Source organism: Diabrotica undecimpunctata, chromosome 4 (assembly GCF_040954645.1).
Source record: "Diabrotica undecimpunctata isolate CICGRU chromosome 4, icDiaUnde3, whole genome shotgun sequence".
NCBI lineage: Eukaryota > Metazoa > Arthropoda > Insecta > Coleoptera > Chrysomelidae > Diabrotica > Diabrotica undecimpunctata.
Window position 1 is genome coordinate 129,635,877 of NC_092806.1, and position 21,915 is coordinate 129,657,791.

Genomic DNA, 21,915 nt, shown 5'->3' on the forward strand with positions numbered 1-21,915 from the left:
TCTGCGAAACAGCTCCGCTGAGGTCATCCCAAACCATTGTCGGAGATTTTTCAACCACGAGATACGACGGCGTCCCGGTCCTCTTCTGCCAAATACTTTACCCTGCATAACAAGTTGAAGAATTCGATATTTTTCTTCGTTCCGCATCACGTGGCCGAGGTACTCAAGCTTGCGTTGTTTAATTAAATTAAGCACTTCTTTTTCTTTTGTTATGCGCTGTAGGACCTCAACGTTGGTGACATGGTCCACATAAGATATTTTTAGTATCCTTCAGAAATATCCACATCTCGAAGGCTTCGATTCGTTTTTCAGTGGCTTGCGTCAGTGTCCAGGCTTCAACTCCATACAGTAACACTGGAAGAACGTAGCACCTCACTATTCGCATCTTGGTTCCCAAACTAAGATCACTGCAGCACAGCAAGGATCTCAACTTAATAAATGTAGACCGTGCCATTTCAATTCTGGATCTAATCTCTTGAGCGTAGTCCCATTGTACGTTGAGGGTAGTTCCGAGGTAAGTGAATCTGTCGACTCTCTGGATCTCTTCGCTACCCGCCATTAGTGCCCCGGGATCTAAATTTGTACGGCTGACAACCATGAATTTAGTTTTCTTAATATTAAGGTTCAGTCCGTATGTTACGCTCACAGTTCGCACTCGGTCTAGTAAGGCCTGCAAATCGTTTAGGCTGGTTGCTAGTAACACAGTGTCATCGGCGTAGCGGATATTATTGATGTATTCACCGTTCACTCGGATTCCCATGTCTAGGTTTGTGAGGGCTTCATTAAAAATCTCCTCAGAGTATATATTGAAAAGAGTCGGCGATAGCACACATCCTTGTCTTACTCCTCGCATGATCTTCACTTGGTCGGTCAGCTGGTCTTCGACCTTGACTTGAGCACGCTGGTTCCAGTATAAATTCATGATGATCCGAATGTCCTTCTCATCCAATCCAACTCTTTGTAGTGCGGTGACCATCTTCTGGTGCTGACAACGGTCAAATGCCTTGGCGTAGTCAATAAAACAAATATAGACATCACAACTGACATCGCGGCATCTCTGAAGTAGGACTTGTAAGGTGAAAAGTGCTTCACGTGTACCCATAGAATTGCGGAATCCGAATTGCATTTCACCGACATTTTCTTCGCATTTCTTGTAAATTCTGGCATGTATGATTTTAAGAAAAATTTTAAGTGCATGACTCATAAGACTGATAGTTCGGAAATCTTCGCACGTTTTCGCAGATCGTTTTTTTGGTAGCGTTACAAATGTTGACAATAGCCATTCCTCTGGGATATTACCTGAATCGTATATGACGTTGAACAGTTCAGTTAACTCCTTCGTGCTCACTTCACTCATCACCTTAATAAGTTCAACGGGTATTTCGTCCGGACCTATAGCCTTACCATTCTTAGACTGTTGTAAAGCAGCCTTTACCTCGCTTTCTAGAATTGACGGCCCTGTCATGCAATTTATTTCCGGAAGGTTGCCGCGGTCGTCCCAGAAAAGTTCTTCGATATATATTTTCCAGGTAACCAACTTCTCATTCACTGTCGTCGCCAGATTACCGTCTTTATTTATGAGGAGGTGTGTGTTTTTCCTCTTGTATTGACCAGTGGCTTCACGAATCCTTCGGTGGATATTTATATGATCGTGTTTCTCTTGGAGCTCCTCGATTATTTTACATTTTTCTTGCATCCATGTCTCCTTGGCTCTTCGTATTTCTTTTTTAATTGTCTGGTTGGTTTCTTGGTATTTCTTCGCGTCCCTGTTTTTCATTAATCTTCTTTGTTCCATCATCTGTAGAATGTCATCAGTCATCCATTCTTTATTTTTTAATCTTTTTTTCTTTCCCAGATGTTCTTTTCCCGCATTCAGCATGACGTCTTTGATATAACTCCATTTTTGTTCTACACTCTGTTCTTGTTGTTGAGCCGTTTCTAGTTTTTGTCTCATTGTATCTCTCACGTTTTGACGAACTACGGGGTCTTTTAGAGTGTCATAAACCAGGTTCTAAGATCACAGATCTTATTTCTTCAATTCACAATGAACTAACACTATAACTCTGTATGATAATTACTATTTAAATGGGAATAAGCCACAATTAAAGCTTAAAGTACGTTTATTGACGTTTCAATTTCCACTTCGGAAATCGTTCTCAAAATACAAACATTAGACTAATTGTTACAGACAATAATTTCCCACAATAATTTAAAAAGATCTTTATAATTGAATCGGTCATTTCAAAAACAACACGAGTCACATATTCCTAATTGTACAGGAGAGCAAAAATACTAAATAGTTGAAAGATGGATGAAATGGATGACCTCAAAATCCAAAGTTATATTGTAATTGTGTTTCTTATCATAATGATCTATAAATCGTCTCGAAAAAAATAAAGGTCTTTTGAAAAAGCACTTTTGAAATATTGGACTAATGCTGTTTTTGCATGAAACGAAAAAAAAAACAGAAATACAACCATTTACATTTTTATTTCGAAAGTATAGTAACTACAAAAGCTGGTAATTATTAAATAATAATATTATGGAACAAAATCAAATTCTATATCTGACTCAGGGGCTACGTCGTCAGCTTGCTCACTGATAGACCACTGGAAAATTTTCTCGTAAAATGGTTTATATTCTTCTAAAATGCTGTTTTGAACTTGCTTGATATTTGCAATTTTTTTGGGATTAATGGCTACAGCATTATTTGGGTAAGCTAATGATGCTGGTAGGAACACGGGGCGTTTGGTTTTGGAAAGACAAAACGTATGACTAATGAAACCGTCAATAAAATCGTGAGTCACAACTGTACCTTTTGCATGCTTATCGTATTCAAACGACATAAACGACGATGGAGAGAAGGTTCTTTTTTGTTGCTTTTATATCTTTGAACCTAGGCTTCCATTGGAGAGAGGCAGTTTCGCTTGTAATATGTTGGCCACCAATTACGATAATCTGATATCTGACGTGTCTTCATCTCAAAAACGAAAAAATTTGTCCCAGCTCCAGCCATAAGGGAGTAATATTGGTCTGACACATAAATTCTGTCATGCTTCTTAATTTTTGAATTCAGCACCCCAAAATCTCGATCATGCGGCAAAACTGAATGTCCTCTGATTGGAAAGTAATGGATTATTTTGGAAAATCTGCCTGTATCCTTCAATGAGAGCAAAAACCGGATCATCGTATGGTTCTTATTTTGTCCAGGACAGTTGTCGCTGAACAAAAATACTTCTTGTACGTTATCAGGTAAAAAAGTTTTAAAATAATGGGACAACATGGAACAAACTTCTTAGCGCCTTTATTGGCTTGGCCTTCATGATAAATGTAAAACACAGATTCTTTGGTTTTAACATTTTTTATACCGAAGCAGTTCACCCATAGTTGACGCAAATAAAATATCTCTTGTATCGGTATACAGGGCAGAGGAAGATTTTGCATAAAATCGAACGTGAGAACAACTGCGTCCTCTCGATTTTCACAAATATCTCTCACAAAATTTTTGGCTGGCTGTTATAATTTTTGTTAACCAATTCTTCGCACTTAATACAGGTACCAACTTGGGGTCTACCAAAACGCAAAGAAAACTGTTCTTTAAAATATTTTGCCTAGTATTTATACTTAACATCCACATTTGGATGTTTTTCTTTAAAAAGACTATGCATGGTTTTGACATCTAGGCGTGCATCCAGGTATTCCATTTTTTTAATTGCATAGTGTGTCTGTTTTCTGGGAAATGACAAAATATGATAATAAATGAGCTTATGAACTTCAGGGGATTTGGTATTCCATTTCGGGTGTTGTCCTCGCCTATCACGAGGGGTCAAAGACTTAAGAAGCAAGCTGCAAATTCTTCTTCCACGGCCTTCTGATATCCCATAAATCGAAGTAAAAGCCTTTTTACAGACCTTTTCGTTCTTCTTTCGATTTGGAACATGATAGGTGAATTGAAATTCTTTCAACACTGCTCCTTTTTTTCGGGCACGGTGTCTCTGAACTGGCACCTTTTCGATATTTTGCTGCAAGAATATATCTTGCTCATTTTTGGTGGAAAAGTTGTTTAGTGTGTCAACACAAAAAGCCAATTCTTCTTCAGAAAATTTTGGGAAACACTTTGGTCTGCATCTAAAAAGAAAAGAGATTTTTAAGGAATGGTAAAATTTCTAGCACACTAGAACATAAAATAAGTTTGTAGCTAATAAATTCCTGTATAGTGATATTAAACCTCTTATTAATATTACAAAAAAACGCGGATTTTTATCCTTGGAACAAGTGTTCATTGAACTGACACTAAGTTTATATTTTTAAAATTTGCAAAACAAGAACCTTAATGACAATATTACATTACTGTAGTTTGTTTATTTATTGCGGAATAAAATATGGCTTTATTAATAAAATATTAAACTATGTTAAAAAAACTATAAAAATTTGCCTATTGCTGATACAAACGATAATAAACAAACCTCTGTAAACCTACATAACAGCATAAATTATTACTTACAATTATTACTTATTGTACAAGTATTACTTGTTGTACATTGTACTTGCATTTAGGTCCTGTAGCTCTAGCCGGTACAATATTTCCTTTATAGTTAGTGTGTTGTAAACCTTTATCTTTGGCATTACGTACAACATTTCTTCTGTAGGTATTTATCTGGATTGGGTTTTCTCTTTTTTAAGGGTAAATGTTCATGTACACTATCGTCAGAAGAAGTAGGCATATTATTTCTTTGTTTAAATAACAAAAAAACCAATAAATTTAAATTAATCGTTGTCAAGCACATGTCAATTTTTTTTAAAGTTCTCAACAAATTTTTCCCTTCAGGAGGATGTCCTTAAAACTTATCCTTCATTGTCTTCCTCTTCACTGAAATCACTTTCATTAAAGGCTTCCCTGGTTGTTGGCTAGTCAAACAAAGTTTCATAGTATTCAAAGTATTCATGTGGAATAAATTCTCCCAGTTTCTTGAGATCGTCGATCTTGGCCTTCTTTATTGGGATCTTATCAGTCTGGTATGCTAGTTGTTTGGTGAGAGTTAAACAGTTTGAGTATTTTGCCACAAAAAAGTGTGGCTGACTAAGCCTTGTATTGTGTTGTGAGCTTTAATATAGCCTTTTTTCTCTTTGTCATAATGGAACAAACTACTTATGCTGAAATGTATTTCTCTCTTTTGGGATATGCTTTCCTTTAGTTTCAGAGGAAATACACGATTTTTTGTAGTGCTCTGAGTGCCAACTTTTAAAATTTAGTATATCTGATGGGTTCACTTCCATTACAGTGAATTTATTAGTTTTTGAACATTGTATTATAAGCTCAGTAACTTGGTGTATTGTAAAAATGCGATCATGCTGACGCAAAACTTTGGCAATCGTGCTGTGACTTCTTATAGGGAAAAACTGTTTAACTTTGTTGAATCTGTCACTGTCTGTCAAATACAGGCAAAATCTAGAAAGGGCCTGATTCTTATTTTGCCCGGCCCAGTTGTCTGCAAATAAACAAAGCGTGGTTTTAGTTATTGGAATGTTTGTTAAGAAGCTGTTCAAAAAACTACAAACTTCATTGGGACCTTTATGGTCTAAGCCTTCGTGATACAGGTAAATATTACTTTTACCAGTCTTCAAATTGTAGATACAAAAGACGTGAACAGAAACCTGTCTTAAGTAATACACAGTTGATGTACTGGTATTTTAGGTAGGCTAATAGTTTTCATGTAATCAAATGCTATTGATAACACGTTTTCTTCCTGTTTTCCTTCTTCAGATTGCTCGTACTTAAGAGCCTTTTGGCTCCGTCTCTTACGAACAAGTAACTTTTTGCAACCTCATTAAGATGGGGTGATTTAATCTTCAAATTTAGTGTCTACCTCACCTAAAGACTACCTACCTAAGGACACCCAAAACGATAGTTGAAATTGTTTTTAAAGTGTCTCTAGAACAAACTCCACATTTTTTTCAAGTTCAAATCTGCACTTAGGTAGTACATATTTTTACCCGAGTAGTGTGTCTCCTTAAGTGGAAAGGACCTTATGTGGTTACTCAAAATACCATGGACGTTTTGAGGAAGGGACCTACTTATACTGTTTCCTCTTTTATCTTCTGGCGTCTGCCCTACTATTTTCAACTCTTTTACTCTACGAACCCTTTTTCACTGACATTGAGAACTGACATTAGTGCTTTTAAACATACTTGTGTTCTTTCTATACCTGATATAACATGATAGGTGAAAGTATGTGAAACTCTTGGACTGTTATTACCTTTTTGATTAGGGCGTCTTCTTTGAATGTTGTTTACATCTATGAGGCTTTGTAGGTAAATGTCTTGTTCACTCTTGCTATTTATATTGTAAAACTTAGTAAATGTAATTGTAAATGTAAAAAAGTAATGTAAATGTCTACAGAGTTGTCTTCTCCAAGTTTCTCTAGACATCGGCTCTGGCAACTGAAATGAAAACATTTGAATTAGCCATATAATATGTGACAATAAAAAAGCAGCACGTTCCAAAAGCTAAATTAAGTTAAGTTAAGTGGGCTAAAAAAAGTTAGGTTACACAACGTAAATCTTAGGTTTAAAGTTGGCTTATTGTTAAAAGTGTTTCAGAACACGTTTTTTATTGCAAAAACAAAAAGAAGAAGCTATGTCTGTCAATGTAAATTTTTCTTTCTAAACGAAACTTAAATTTTAGCTTTAACAAAGACAAAACTTACCTGCATGAAAACTGAGGATGTTTATGAACTATTTCCTTTCCACTGTAGTTAACGTAAGCTTGACCTGTTTATCTGGCTTGCTTAATTTTAAAACCTTTGTAAGTTGTGGGGTTATGTCCTTTCCTCTTTTGAGGACTAGGAATCGTGCAGTCTTCCATTGTGAAATTTATTAAATATCACATAAATATAGTAACAAACTGTAACTAACAACTGTAAACTAGAAAACAAATAAACTAAAATACCTAATAAAACTAAATACAAACAAAAACTTCAAAATATCTTTACAGATAATACGTTTGTGTCAACAACAATAGTCACAATGTGGTCTGTATAGTGTAAACTACGTTCTATGTCGCTTGGCGCCATTTCGCGTAACATAAACAGCTAATGACTTGAAAAATAAGAGAGTGCGTTCACACGATTTTTTTTAAAAGGGCGTTGGAGCTGTCACGTACGCCCTTTTAAATAAACTCAAAATATTCGTCCTCGTTTCTAACATAGATAGAATGTTGTTACTGACGTCTGTTTAAAAGAAATTGATGCAACTATCCTCCAAAAACCGAAATCACACAAAAAGTTGATATGTCAAAAAATGTTACGTACGCCCTTTCAAAAAAAACCGATTCAATTTATCTACAGTAGAAGGAGACATAGGGACATTTTTGAGACATAGGGATGTTATTAAGTTTAAGGACATAACACGGAATAGCTGCTATCTTATATTAAAAAGGATGATTCGATGATATAGGTATCATATGATCAGTTTGACAGAGTGGTAAAAGTCAGTGGAGAAAACGGACTGTCCCTAAACACAAAAAAGACACAATTCATGGTAATTACAAAAGCCCAAAACCGCCAAGAAAACATAACAATAGATGGAGAACAAATTAAAAAAGTTGAAAAATATAAATATCTGGGTACAATAATTAACGAAAATAATGAGTACACAGAAGAGATTAAGGCAAGAATAGGACAGGCAAGAAATTCTTTCAACAAACTGAAAAAAGTACTCTGCAGTAGGGACATTTCAATTTCTTTAAAGATTAGACTTCTGACATGCTACGTGTTCTCCGTATTATTTTATGGGTTGGAGGCTTGGACATTAAAGAAAGATGTTTCGGAAAGATTAGAAGCCTTCGAGTTATGGGCCTACAGAAGGATATTAAGAATAAGTTGGGTGGATAGAGTCACGAATGTCGAGGTGTTGAGAAGAATGGGAAAAGATAAAGAGGTTTTAAATACAATTAAAGTCAGAAAACTGCAATATCTGGGACATGTCATGAGGGGCGAGCATTATAACTTGCTGCAATTAATAATACAAGGAAGAATACAGCGTAGAAGGAATCGCGAAAGAAGACGCATCTCCTGGTTAAACAATTGGAGAGCTTGGTTTAACTGCACTTCTGCTGACCTCTTTTAACCTTTAACTACGGGCTACGGTGTACTCAGTACACCAGTCGCACTAAATTGGCCGCTATTTCTGATAAGCACTGGTTGCGCACGTGTCCCTCTACCTAACCTATCTCTGATGTGTCAGCTATAAACCTCAACAGTTGTAAAATTGATTGCTGCAGAGATAGACTGACGGTTGGAAAAATTCAGGAGAAGTTTACCAGTGGTGTATGTAGTACACCAAGCACCTAGTTATGTAAGTAAATTTTGTGAGATTTATATTACGTTTATCTACTAAAAAATAGCATTATTAATGTATAGCGACTTATATGTAACAAAAGCTAGACATTTTGCAACGTTTTGAATAAAAGAATTTGTAATTTGTTATTAAAATTTTAATAAAACTTTCATTTTATTATAATAAAACTAGTTTTGTGATAATACATTTGATCAAATATTTTATTTTAGCATTTTCTCATAACTTAATATACCGTTATCTATTTGGATATTTGTGAGTACCTATTATTGGACTATTTAACGACCTTCTAGTTGTTTTTGTGGTCTTGTTTTTTCATGTTCTTTCTTCCATAGCAATACGGTCATGTCTCTTTGAAATATTAATTAGAAATAAATAATAAAAATTACAAACGTTGCCTCTATATATTTCTCGTAACGTTTATAAATCGAGAGGTACTACCAAATATTTACTTTGCAGGGATCGTGTACCAGTAAGAAATCCCCAAAAACTCTCAGAAGATGAACTTAGAGCTATGGCTCAAGCTATATTTGAGGAAGAATCTGATGAAGATGTTGGTGGAGACCCAGATACTTCAGACGACGAGCTAATAGAAAAAACGGAGCACGACACTGAATCAGAAGTTGATCTGAATGACGAAAATCAATATACGATTGACTCGGACACAAACAGTAACATTGAAAACAGTTCAGATCTTGATGAAGACAATGATTATTTTATAGCAAAAGACAGAAAAACTAAATGGTATAAGAAATCTCTTCTTAGCAAATTTACTAAAACTCCTTCAAAAAATATGGTCAAGATATTTCCTGGGCCAACAGTTTGTGCGAGAGATGTTACTACGGAACTAAGTGCTTTTGAAAAACTCTTTACAAATGAAATCATAGAAAATATAGTTGAATGTACAAATTTGCAGATTGCAAAAATGCGATTATAATTATGAACGGCCAAGACGGGCTAAAGATACGACTAAACAGGAAATCATGGCATTATTAGGATTATTATTTCTTGCAGGGACTAAAAAACAAAATCATACACACTTCCTCGAATTGTGGACAAAAGATGGTACCGGCTCAGAAATCTTTCGAGCCTGTATGAGCGCAGATCGATTTTTATTTTTGCTTGCTGCTCTTAGGTTTGACAACAAAGATACTCGAAAGGACCGAAAATCAATTGACAAACTTGCTGCCATTCGCTTTACTCTTGATACGTTTATGAAAAACTGTAGCAGCAACTATTCCTTGAGAGAAGAAATGACTATCGATGAAATGTTGATACCTTTTAGAGGTAGATGCAACTTTGTGCAATACATTCCAAGTAAACCTGCAAAGTATGGCTTAAAAGTGTTTGTGTTATGTGACGCGCAGACCTTTTATGTCAAAAATTTTGAGGTGTATTGTGGTCAACAACCGGAAAGGCCCTACAAAAAATCTAACACACCAACGGATATTACCCATCGCCTGCTTCAACCTTGGAAAGGTAAAAACCGTAATTTAACATGCGACAATTGGTATACGAGTTATCCGTTGGCAATTGACCTTTTGAAGGAAAAGATAACGATGGTTGGCACACTTAAACGAAATAAAAGAGAACTACCTCCAGAATTTTTACCAAGAAAAAACACACCAATTGGATCATCCACTTTTGGTTTTCAAAAAGAAGTTACCATTGTATCCTACACACCAAAAAAAAAATAAAGCTGTCATTCTCCTATCTACCATGCACAGTAATTCTACAGTAGATCCCGAAACAGGAAAACCAATGATAATTTTAGACTATAATTCACATAAAGGAGGCGTAGACACTGTAGACAAAATGTGCAGTACCTATTCGTTATCCCGAAGAACACGAAGATGGCCAATGGCATTGTTTTTTCAACTACTGAATATTGCCGGAATTAACAGCCAGATCCTGTACAATGCTGCCAACATCGACAATCCTCAAAAATATAGAAGAGTTTTTCTAAAAGAATTATCATTGGCATTGATAACACCTCATCTTTCTGAGAGGGCGGAAATACAGAGTTTACCTCTGGATTTAAAAATATTCTTGAAGAAATACAAAAACGTACAAGACGACCACGATGAAGAACCACCAGCAAAAAAACGGGGGAGGTGCCATTGTTGTGGAAGGAGCAAATATAGAGTTACAACAATATCTTGCAACAAATGTAATAGAATGGTTTGTAAAGAGCACTCTGTTACAATTTGTGCAAATTGTAATTTAGTAGACGCAAACGAGGAAGAAAACGAAAGTGAATAGCACACATATTCTCAAATATGTTCATTTGTGAATGATTATTTACTCCTAGTTTTTAGATTTATATACTAGTTTTATAATATTTTTAATGTTAAGCTAATATACAAGAATCTCAAGAAGGCTATTTTTAGAGAAAAAGAAGTGGTTGAGTTTTGTTCTTATATTTGTTGCTAATCTTTATATTTTCGTTATGTATTATTTTTTATGTTAAGACAGTCTCTTAAATATATGCCTACATTTATTATATACAATATAAAATATGTACTAAAAATACCTAGTTGTGGCTTTTATTTGCGTTTTTAGTCGGTGGTGTACAGAATACACCGCGCACGTAGTTATGACTAATGGAGGGGCGCCCGTAGTTAAAGGCAGCGGTATCGAAAGTGCAAATTGCCATGATGGTTGACAACCTTCTTAGAGAAGATGGCACATGAAGAAGAAGAATGATCAGTGTGGATATGTTTTCTAAAAATTAAAAATTCACAACATAATTTTAAATAAAATGTATAACACATTAAATTTTGTACTATCTAAAGGGTTTTTACCCAGGTATTTAGTGGCTTAACTCATAAGCACCGAGTAACAAAACATTGATGGTTAACTTTTTAGTCCGAAAAAGTTCTGTGATGTAACCCGAAAGGAATTTTAAATTATATACCTTTTAGAAAGGATTTTAAATAACCTTTTCGTTGAATAACTTTATATTTTCAATGCATTCCTGAAAAATATTTCTCCTTAAACGTATTTTAAAAATATGTTATTTATTTTAAATTTGTGTTTTATACAACACAAATTATGTAAATCATTTTTTTTTGTATTATTTTGTGGAAATGATTATCATTCCAACCGTTCCAGTTTTTTTTGAGCCCCCTCCAATTACGATTTTTTTCGATGGCTTGTTATTAATCTTCAAAAATAATTTTTAGGGCCAAGATGGTATCCGATTGTAGGAAACTTCTACACAATGAGAAATCTTTCCAAAGCGTTAGGAGGTCAACACAAAGCGTTCACAAAATTAACAGAAATGTACGACTCCAATGTAATAGGTTTAAAATTGGGAGCGGAAAAATTGGTAATTGTTTCTTCATTTGAATTAATAAAGGAAGTTGCCTATTCACAAGAATTTAATGGGCGACCAAATAACTTCTTTCTAAGGCTCCGATCTATGGGAACTAGAAAAGGTAAATAAATGTATGATTACATTAAAGAATATCTTTTCCTAATTTATTCTTGGATCTACAGTGGAACCTCGGTTATCCGTCTCTCTATTAACCATCACCTCTGTTAACCGTCAGGGTCCATACATAAATTATATTGACAACATAAGTAAAAATTTAATCTTTAATCATCAATTCATTTTGTTTGAGCATTGCGATAAGCCAAACGAAATTCGTTGAAATGCACACGTGAAGTTATGCCACCACCGCATTTTTTTATGTAAATAATTATTGTTTTTATTCAGGGCTCTGAATTAAAATTCAATTTAAATAGATACTGATAAATGATACCGTGCTTTTAATGTTTCATTTTTAGAATCGCAAGTCGAAAATAAAAACGCAGAGCACAATAATTATTACAGTCAATATCTGTGTGTCAACATAATTCAGTTTGATTCAAATTCGAACATTGATTTTGTCACTTAGTCGCATTGAGCAAAAAGTATGATGCTCCGAGAACAACAATCAATGATTTAAAGAAAAATGCTGATGGAATCGAAAAGTATGCTTCGCAAATGGAATCATTGGATGGCCGGATGATGAAAAAAAGACACAAATGAATTACTCAACACGGCACGACACGACACTCTGTATTTGTGGTTCGTTCAAAAAAGAAGCGAAGGTGTTCCTTTGACTGGACCAATTGTTGCCGAAAAAGCGTTGTTTTTCAACATGAAATTGAATGGCGATCCTTCATTCAAAGGAAACAGCGGTTGGTTGGAAAAGTTCAAAAATCGCCACGGTATACGGGAACTGAAAATCGAATTTGAAAAATTGAGCGCCGCAAGTATTGAAGTCGTTGACGAATATAAAAAAAGTTTCAAGATATCGATGAATATGGTTTGACACGCGATCAAATGTTCAATGCGGATGAAACTGGTTTAAACTACAAAGCATTGCCAACGAAAACACTCGCTGCACTGTCTGAAAAATATAAACCAGGATTTAAAACGCAAAGGCAACGAATCACAGCAATGATATGTATAAATGCAAGTGGTGACCATCGCCTTCTTATATTATTGATTGGTACAGTAAAAAAAACGTTGTTTCTATCAAGGGTATAAATATGAAAGCGCTTTTCGTTAACTACTACGCACTACATAATGCATGGATGTCCTAGGAAATATTTGCTGACTGGTTCAAAAAGGTATGTTCTGCAAACCAAAATTTGTTTATCTATTTTTCTAACGTCTTGTTTTTTAAGTTTTTATACCGGACGCTCGACAATACTTGCAAGCAAAAATTTGCGACCAAAGGCGATCCTTATTTTGGACAATGCACCTGCCCATCCTGAAGCCGGTATGCTGCGAACTGACCATGAAAATATTACGTGCTCTTTTCTGCCTGCGAATACAACATCATTGATACAGCCAATGGATCAATCGGTCATTAAAACATTTAAAAGAAGATACAGAATAAAATTTATTCAAAACCTAGTTATGGAAGAGGAATATTCTTTGCCAGAATACTGGAAAGCATACAATTTAAAACACGCAATCGACAATACTGTGGATGCTTGAGCTGATGTTTCGGAAGTAACGCTGAAAAGAGCGTGGAATAAATTATGGCCTGAATTAACTAAAGATGAAAATGCCCCCGTGACAGCAGAGTGTGATGCGGTAACAAAATGAAGTTATGGCTGAATCAACTGTTTCGTTTTCGTTGTATAAAGATGACATAAACGAATGGTTAATTTGTGACGAGGACGCAAACGGCTATCGATTGCTGACAGATGATGAAATCGTTGAAATGGCAACAGAAGCGGACGATACTGATTCAGAAACTGACCGAGACTTTGATGGTGGCGATGTTGATGATGCTATTGCAACTCACAAAGATTTGCGCAAAGAAAGAGAAGCTGCATCGCACATACAAGAATTCATAAAGTGGTATTATCGGCAAGAAGAAGCAAATAAGGTAGATTTGATGATTTTACGTCGATTAAGAAATTCAGCCGTTGCAAAATGTAAAGTAACAATAAAACAAACAAAGATTTCGGAATATTTTAAATCAAATTGATTCAACTGTACTGACATAAATCCCTCTTATATTGTCAAATAAAACATACAAATAAAATTTGAGAGTTATACTATGAATTTTTTTTTAATGTTCTGTTAACCGTCTTTTCGATTATCCATACTCTTGGTCCGGTGGCCTGACGGATAATCGAGGTTCCACTGTATTTACATTTTTTACTGTTTTACAAATAAATATTTTTTTATAATTATGTCTATTTACAATCTATATCATTACAGAGTATTAAGTAAAAAAGGAGAGAAATCGAATGATGTCACCTTATTCTATTTTGGTTTAGTTTTGAAGTAGGTCTTGAGGCCAGGTTCTATCTAGTCTTCTTGTGGCTGGACCATTGTTGCATAATTTCCTTACTAGCTCATTTTCATGGTAAATGGTTCGTTCATTTTGTGACTCCGTGGCTTGATGAATTTCTTCTCTGATGAAAGGAATGTTCAAGTCTTGTTTGTTTAACCCTCTAAATCTATCGATCTTAGCACTTTAGACTGGAATCTTTGGATGTTAAGTTTTGATTTACTTCCAAGGAGCCAATACATTTACCGGCATTTTAAGTCGAGCTATCTTCTTTTGGTCTGGATATGTTTCTTCCAAGTGAGACGTTGGTCAAGATAGAGGTCAAGATATCTAGCGTCTGTTACTGTTGGTATTCTTATATTTTCCATTCTTACAGGTGGGCATATGTTGTGACGGTTGGTAAATGTTATTTGAGCTGATTTTGTTTTATTTACTTTTGTTCTCCATTTCGTATACCAATCACTGAGTATGTTCAAATGATGTTGCAGGTTTTGTGAGGCTTGTATGAGATCTTCATATACAACTAGTATTGCTACGTCGTAAGCAAAGGAAGCGATTGTAGTATTATTAGTCTCTGGTATATCGGCTGTAAGTCATTCAGATTATCATTCAGATAATCTGAATGACTTACAGATATTAACAAATCGCATAACAGAAGTCAGCAACAGATACGGACTAGCTCTTAACATAAAGAAAACCAAATTTATGACAATTAGTAAAAAACCAATACTAAACGCTCAACTTACAATCAACCAACAGAATATCGAAAGAGTCGAGCAATATACATATCTAGGCACCAATTTAAATAGCCAATGGGACCACTCAACAGAAATTAAACAGCGAATAATAAAGCAAAAGCAGCATTCGTTAGAATGAGAACTATTTTCAACAGTCGAGACATATCATTAAAAACAAAATGCCGTCTATTGAACTGCTACATATTCACAGTTCTGCTCTACGGAATGGAAGCATGGACACTGACTGTTGCATCTATGAATCGGCTCGAAGCTTTCGAAATGTGGTGTTATAGGCGCATCTTACGTATATCCTGGGTTGACAGAGTTACTAATGTGGAGGTCCTGCGTAGAATGGAGAAAGAATGTGAAATTCTCATGACCGTCAAAACTAAAAAGTTGGAATATCTAGGTCATGTAATGAGAAATCAAGAACGTTACGGCCTTCTCCAGCTGATTCTCCAAGGGAAAGTAAATGGTAAGAGAGGACCGGGAAGAAGACGCATTTCCTGGCTTCAAAATTTGCGAAAGTGGTATAACACGACTACCACTGAACTGTTCCGCGCTGCAATAAGCAAAGTGAAGATAGCCGTGATGATCGCCAACGTCCGGAACGGATAGGCACTTTAAGAAGAAGAAGATATCGGCTGTGTAGAGTGAGAAAAGCAGCGGCCGTAAAACACTACCCTGTGGGACTCCGAAGTTAATAGGACAGAGGTTGGATTGTTGTTCTTTGAATTTTACAGAGATATATCTATTTGATATGTAGGATTTAAGTAGGAGGAAATAGTTACTGGATAGTGCTATTTTTACTTTGTAAAGCAGACTTCTGTGCCAGACTTTGTCAAACTCTTATGAGATGTCTAGAAATATAGCGTTGCAGTATGCCTTTTCTTCAAGACTTTTTGATATTTCGTTTATCATTCGATGGACTTGTTGGGTAGTGGAGTGATTTTCCCGAAAACAAAACTGATGTTTTAGTAGTAATGTTAGAAATTCATGATCTGCGTATATACTTTGTAGCAGCAATCTTTCAAAAACTTTACTTACGGTAGGGAGTAGGCTGATGAGTCGATAAGGTGTTACTTCATTGGGCTCATATGATTTCAGCATATGATAATCATCATAATGATTTCAGCAAATTTCCATATTTTTGGAAAATATGATAAGCTTAGCATGCGGTTAAATATAACTGTTAGCAAAGTAATGGTTCTGCGGGGAAGTTGTTTTAGTACTTGTGCCGAGAATAAATCATAACGTAGGGCCTTTCGTGAGTTGAGTTTGTTTATTTCTTTCTTGACTTCTATAGGAGTAAAACGTTTAATTGGGAGAGACATTTGACATGCTGCGCTAATTAATTCTTCCACTTATTCATCAGGATCTGCTGGCTCTGTTTGAAATACGTTTGTAAGATGTTTAGCAAAGACGTCCGCTTTTTCTTTGTTTGAACAGGTCCATTCGCCAGTTGGTTTACGGATGAGAGGCATAGTTGTGTATGGTTTCTTAAGCTTCTTAGTCGCCTTCCATAACGTCTGGTCATTTGCTGTAAGGATTGTAATGTAATGTTCGAATATTTCATTGTTTGCGGCTTTGATGGCTACTCCTAGTTGCCTACGTAGTCTATTGAATATATGTATATCTATGTTGTTTCTAGATCTTTGTCAGGTTCTCCTCGCACGGCGTTTTTCAGCAATAAGTTGGCGAATGTACAGGAGAACATTTGTGGTATGTGTTGGTTTGCGTTCAGTTGGTGGTGTAGATTGCCATGCCGCTTTTTGCACAAGTGTGGTGAAGTATTGAGCTGCTATATCTACGTTATGTGTAGATTTGATCTGCAGATTACGATTGATGTTTTTTTTTAGATAGGATTGAAAATCTGTCCAGTTAATGTTTTTTGACGTGAGTCGAGGCGGTGGTGGGCTGTTTATAACTGTGGTAATCAGACTCATAATAACCGGTGTATGATCCGATGAGAGATCATAGCTGGATTCTATTAGACACTTGTTTCTGGATACTTCTTTATTTATGTAGTAGTCCAGTAGGTCTGGAAGTTTTCTGGGGCTACTTGGCCAGTACGTAGGGATTGCGTTGGTGTGGCAATCATAGTTGTTGTCGGTCATTGATTTTAGAAGATTACGATCTTTTATTGTTGTAAGTCTTGAGCCTCAATGTGTGTATTTCGCATTTCAGTCTCCCCCGGCTACGAATTTACTGCCAAGTAATTGGAAGAAGGCTTTGTATTCATCTGTGGAGATGGCGTGAAGAGGTGGGCTATACATAGCAGATATGTTAAAGTTCCATGGCGTTGCATTTACTTAAACGATTGCTGCTTGTATTTTTTCTGTTGCATATTTCGGCAATGCATGATGTGATATGCAGCTGCAAATGATTACCGCTGAGCCACCATGAGCTGTACCATCGGGATGAGACGTGCTGTATGTTGTATATTTAACGTAGTTAGATCGGTAAAGTGGGTTTCTGAAATAAACAGAACATCAATTATATTCAGGTTTAAGAAAGTAATTACTTCCTGCTTATGGTTCAGCAGGCCAGTAGCGTTCCACGTTGCAACTCTAAGTATGTTTAAGAATTTTTTTGGTTAATGACTGGTGTTAGTAAGCTCAATACAAAAAGAAAATTATGAGTGACATTTGGCTGAAAAAGAAAAGAGTCGCGAGGAAAATGCTAATGATAAAGAGAACGTGTCGCACAGTTTTATTGTGGAATGTTATGACTTGCAAGCAGTAATGCCAGTTCCAAATGGTGAGGTATCAACTTTCTATTATAAGTCTAAAGTAAATTGCTTAAATTTCACTATCTCTGAACTCAAACAGGACACAACTGAATGCTTTTTTTGGTATGGATCACAAGGAAATCGCGGAGCTAATGAGATAGGTAGTTGTATTTTAAAGTATCTACAGAAAAAGTCTTTAACTGCTGATGAAGAATTGAATGTCATCTTAAATTCTGATAACTGTTGTGGACAGCAAAACAACCAGTTCATTATTGGGATGTACATACATGCTGTCCTAAATTTAAAAATAAAATCTATTACCCATAAATGTTTAATACGTGGCCATAATCAGAACGAAATAGACGCTGTACATTCTTTGATTGAAAATCAAGTCAAAAGATGTTTTAAGTCAGGACCAATATACGTACCTTCGCAATATGTTTGTGCTATTCGAAGCACAAAGAGGGACACCTTTCGCTATGGCGATTTCTTGGATATAAAACAATTACCGGTTCCAAGGCTGAATAAGAGCGTAGATGTCCAAAATGTAAAACTGTCTGATTTAAAAGTCATCAAAGTTGAGAAAAACGAACATGAGATAAAAATAAGCTACAAAACATCTTACTTTGATGATTTTAAAGAGCTTGACTTAAATAAAAGAACCAATAGAAATAGTCGTGCTTCAGAAATCAAACTTCTGTATCAGCGTAAATTGGATATATCACAGAGAAAGAAAGATGATGTAAAAAGTCTTATTGATGCTGGCTTAATTCCCAATTATTGAAAATCCTATTATGAAAGTATGTTTTGATAATATTTAAGTTTTTTAATTATTTTAAGTTCGAAAAAATGTTAAGTTTCATTAAGTATTATTAATAGTTTGTTTACTTTTACCAAATAAACGATTTTTCTTTTTAATATGACACAATTTCGTTTTATTTTTCTCTTTTTTTATAATAAGGTAAATATTAACTTGACTTTTTATTCTAATAATCAGAACTTTTATGTAAAACAAAAGTGACACTATAAGGAATTTTTTTTAAAGATTTTTTTCTAAATTAGTAGTTACATTATTAACATGCCTTCTTCGGTAGAAACTAACTGTACTTTAATCAAACTGTTAAATAACTTTAATTGTAGTATTTAATTCGGTTATTTTAGTTCAACATCCATTACAGAACTGTTCGAAAAACTTTAAATGGCCATACTGAAATATCTAGATTTTGGGATAATGTCACTTTTGTTTTCAAGGTGCGATATCATTTTCTTCTTAAAGTAACCTTTTAAACAACGGTTGAACGTTACACGAACTTTTTCTATATTTGATATACTGAAGTAAAGACGCATGTTTTGCGTATGTCGTTTATCTCGGTCGCGTGCTCATTTTAAGGAGCTACAGCTCACTTTGTGTCTCAGTCTCGCCTACCTGTCCCTGTCTCGGTGACTTGTTGCAGAAAGCTACATTAAGTCAAGTTTTTATTATTATACACAATTGTTAAAAATAGATTATTATTATTGTATTCTTATTCTCAATAAATAGAGCCTACATACGATAAAACGAGTATTTAATTATATTTTTCTCCTAAAAATATCTAGTGTTTGTTAAAATGCTATTTACATACTTACTAAATAAAGTCAATAGCCATTTAATTCATGTTTTTCAATTTTAAAATAGAAACATTTGTATACATTTTTATACTTTTTGCAAAACAATAATAAATGGTTACAAAAATACAATACGAATTGTGTACAAAATATGGATATTTTATATATTAATAAATACATTCTAAGACAACCATATTCATTATAAAAACAATTTTGTTGTTTTTCAAAACGGACTGCCTTAGTTGCAATACATTTGTTTATTACATCAAATCATTTATTAAAGCACTAATAATATGAGTAAATAATAAAATATAATGATCATAAAAAAACAACATAAAACTTTATACGTAGAAATACGTATGGGAGATTTTTTAGGGTCGACATGTTCTATTTAATAACTAGAATGAATTAAACATTATATAAGTGATGGACTTGATCGTTACTTGATGGAAATTCATTTTATCTAAAAATAAAACACTGAAACCTTTTGTTTTCAAAACTTGAAAGTTCGTTTGTGCTCAGCTACCGTTTTTTTAAACTTCTACCAGTTTGACCGATATAAGTTTTTGGGCAGTCGCCACATTTAAGTTTATATACACCACTGCGTAAGTGCTTTTTCTTTTGGCTCTTGTTATTCTTAATATATTTCTATAAGTTGTTGTTTGTTTTGAAAGTTGGTGTGATTTATTCCTTTCTTTTTTATGTGTTGAGCTATTTTTGTTGATATCTTGCCTGTATATGCAATCGAGCAGAAGGTACTGGGTTTTTCTCTGGTGGTGGAAATACTAATTTCAGTGCTTTCTTATGTAGTTTTTGATTTAAAATTTTATTAATTGTTTGTTCGTTGCTCGGCAGTTGAAACTATTAAAAACAATAGGATATATGTACTTGTATCAGATCTGTATATTTATTTGGCGACTACAATTTACCACTAGCTTCTTGGGCTTACTCAAATGAAGAGGGCTTGCTTGTTGACTGCCCACAACACTATCAAGCAAAGCTGATATGCGAATGCTTTTCTTACCTGAACCTGAGGCAATCAAATATTATACCAAATCAACGTGGAGTATTTTTGGATTTTATTTTCTATAGTATTGAAAACTATCGGAAACTGTCAGTGTATGAGGCAGTAGACACTTTGCTTCCCAATAACTTTCATCATGTGGCAATTACTTGTGATGTTAGTTTTAATGGTAATATAATGGTTTAATACTACATATTTTGACTATCGTAATTCAAATTTTGTATTTTTATATTATATTGTATTATTGAATATTGTTTTTAATGATTCAAATATTAATATCTCAGTAAATAATTTTTATGAAGTTCTTTCTGAAGCAATATCACTCTTTGTTCCGAAAAAAACATATAAACTTTCAAAATTTTCTCGTTGGCTTTCTCCAGATTTAAAAAAACTTGTTATTTAAAAAAACTGCTCATGCTAGATTCAAACAAACTCAATTAGCAGCTGATTATACAATATAATAATAATTGTCATTGTATATAATTGTCATTAATTGTCAGAAATTTAATACCTTATTTTCAGATTTTAGAACACAATGCAAAACATTAACAGATCAATGCTATAGACCTTATATCTCTAACATTGAGGAATCTATTCACTCAAACTCAAAACAATTTTGGAATCTTTGAATAAAAGCCACGGAATTCCAAATGTCATGCATTTTAATGACTTGTTAGCTGAATCAAGTGATTAAATAGCAAACTTGTTTGCGAGCCATTTCTCTAGTGTCTATCGCTCAGACAAAGTTAATTTAAGTAACTTCAATTTTAAAGTAAAAAATTCTGTTGACATTCCATTTATCCACTTTTCACTTTCTAAAGTCTTTGAGTCTATAAATGGTCTAAAGGATAAACTGAGTTATGGCCCTGATAATATTCCTACATATATCTTAAAAAGATGTGTCTACAGCCTATCCAAACCTTTACATGTATTATTTAATTTATCTTTGAGACTACACACCTTCCCTAGTAAGTGCTGAAAAATTATAGGCCTGTTGTTATGTTATCTGCCATCCCTAAACTTTTTGAACTAATTCTAAACAAATATCTTACTTGACATTGTAGGACTCTCTTGATTAATGAGCAACTTATGCAACATAACAATTTAGGCAGGGTAAATCTACATCTACAAATCTTGTTTTGTATCATGATTACATTATCAGGGCTTTAAATTAAGATGTATTGGCTTTCCTGAGTGGTTTCTTTCATTTCATGCAAAGTTGTATTTTGACATCGGAATTTTTATTAATCTATGTAACATGTTATGGTAGGCTGCCAATTTATGTTGTGTGAAATGGCATGATGAATTGTGTACAGTCGTGTCAGTATGGGTAGGTTTATGAAATACGGAGAACTCATGTTTGTTTTTAAGTCTGATAATTTTTAAATCTAAAAAATTTATAGATTGAGAAATTGGTGTTGCGATTTGCTTGGAGGTTGACGGTTGTGATGTAGATGGTTAAGATACTGTTGTTTGAGAAATAGTAATTTTTGATACTTAAGCTAAATATTTACTGGGACTTTGATTTTTAGATATGGATCGTTTGCGTGGCGTTGTCATTAATAGAGAAGAAAAGTTGAGTTCTAACAATATTCGGTTTTCCGGATCGTTTCTCTCGATTTCGTGCCGGAGATGTCATCCTCAATATCGTGTTGTAGA

General features: G+C 34.5%; 1 protein-coding gene across 1 annotated transcript in view; it reads left to right on the forward strand.

The window, feature by feature from the left end:
• LOC140439997 (probable cytochrome P450 305a1) overlaps positions 1 to 21,915 on the forward strand; it is a 52,636-nt gene that overhangs the window by 9,614 nt on the left and 21,107 nt on the right. Inside the window, exon 2 of the mRNA XM_072530225.1 lies at positions 11,541 to 11,795. Coding sequence (XP_072386326.1) covers positions 11,541 to 11,795 — 255 coding nt within the window. The remainder of the gene's footprint in view (positions 1 to 11,540; positions 11,796 to 21,915) is intronic.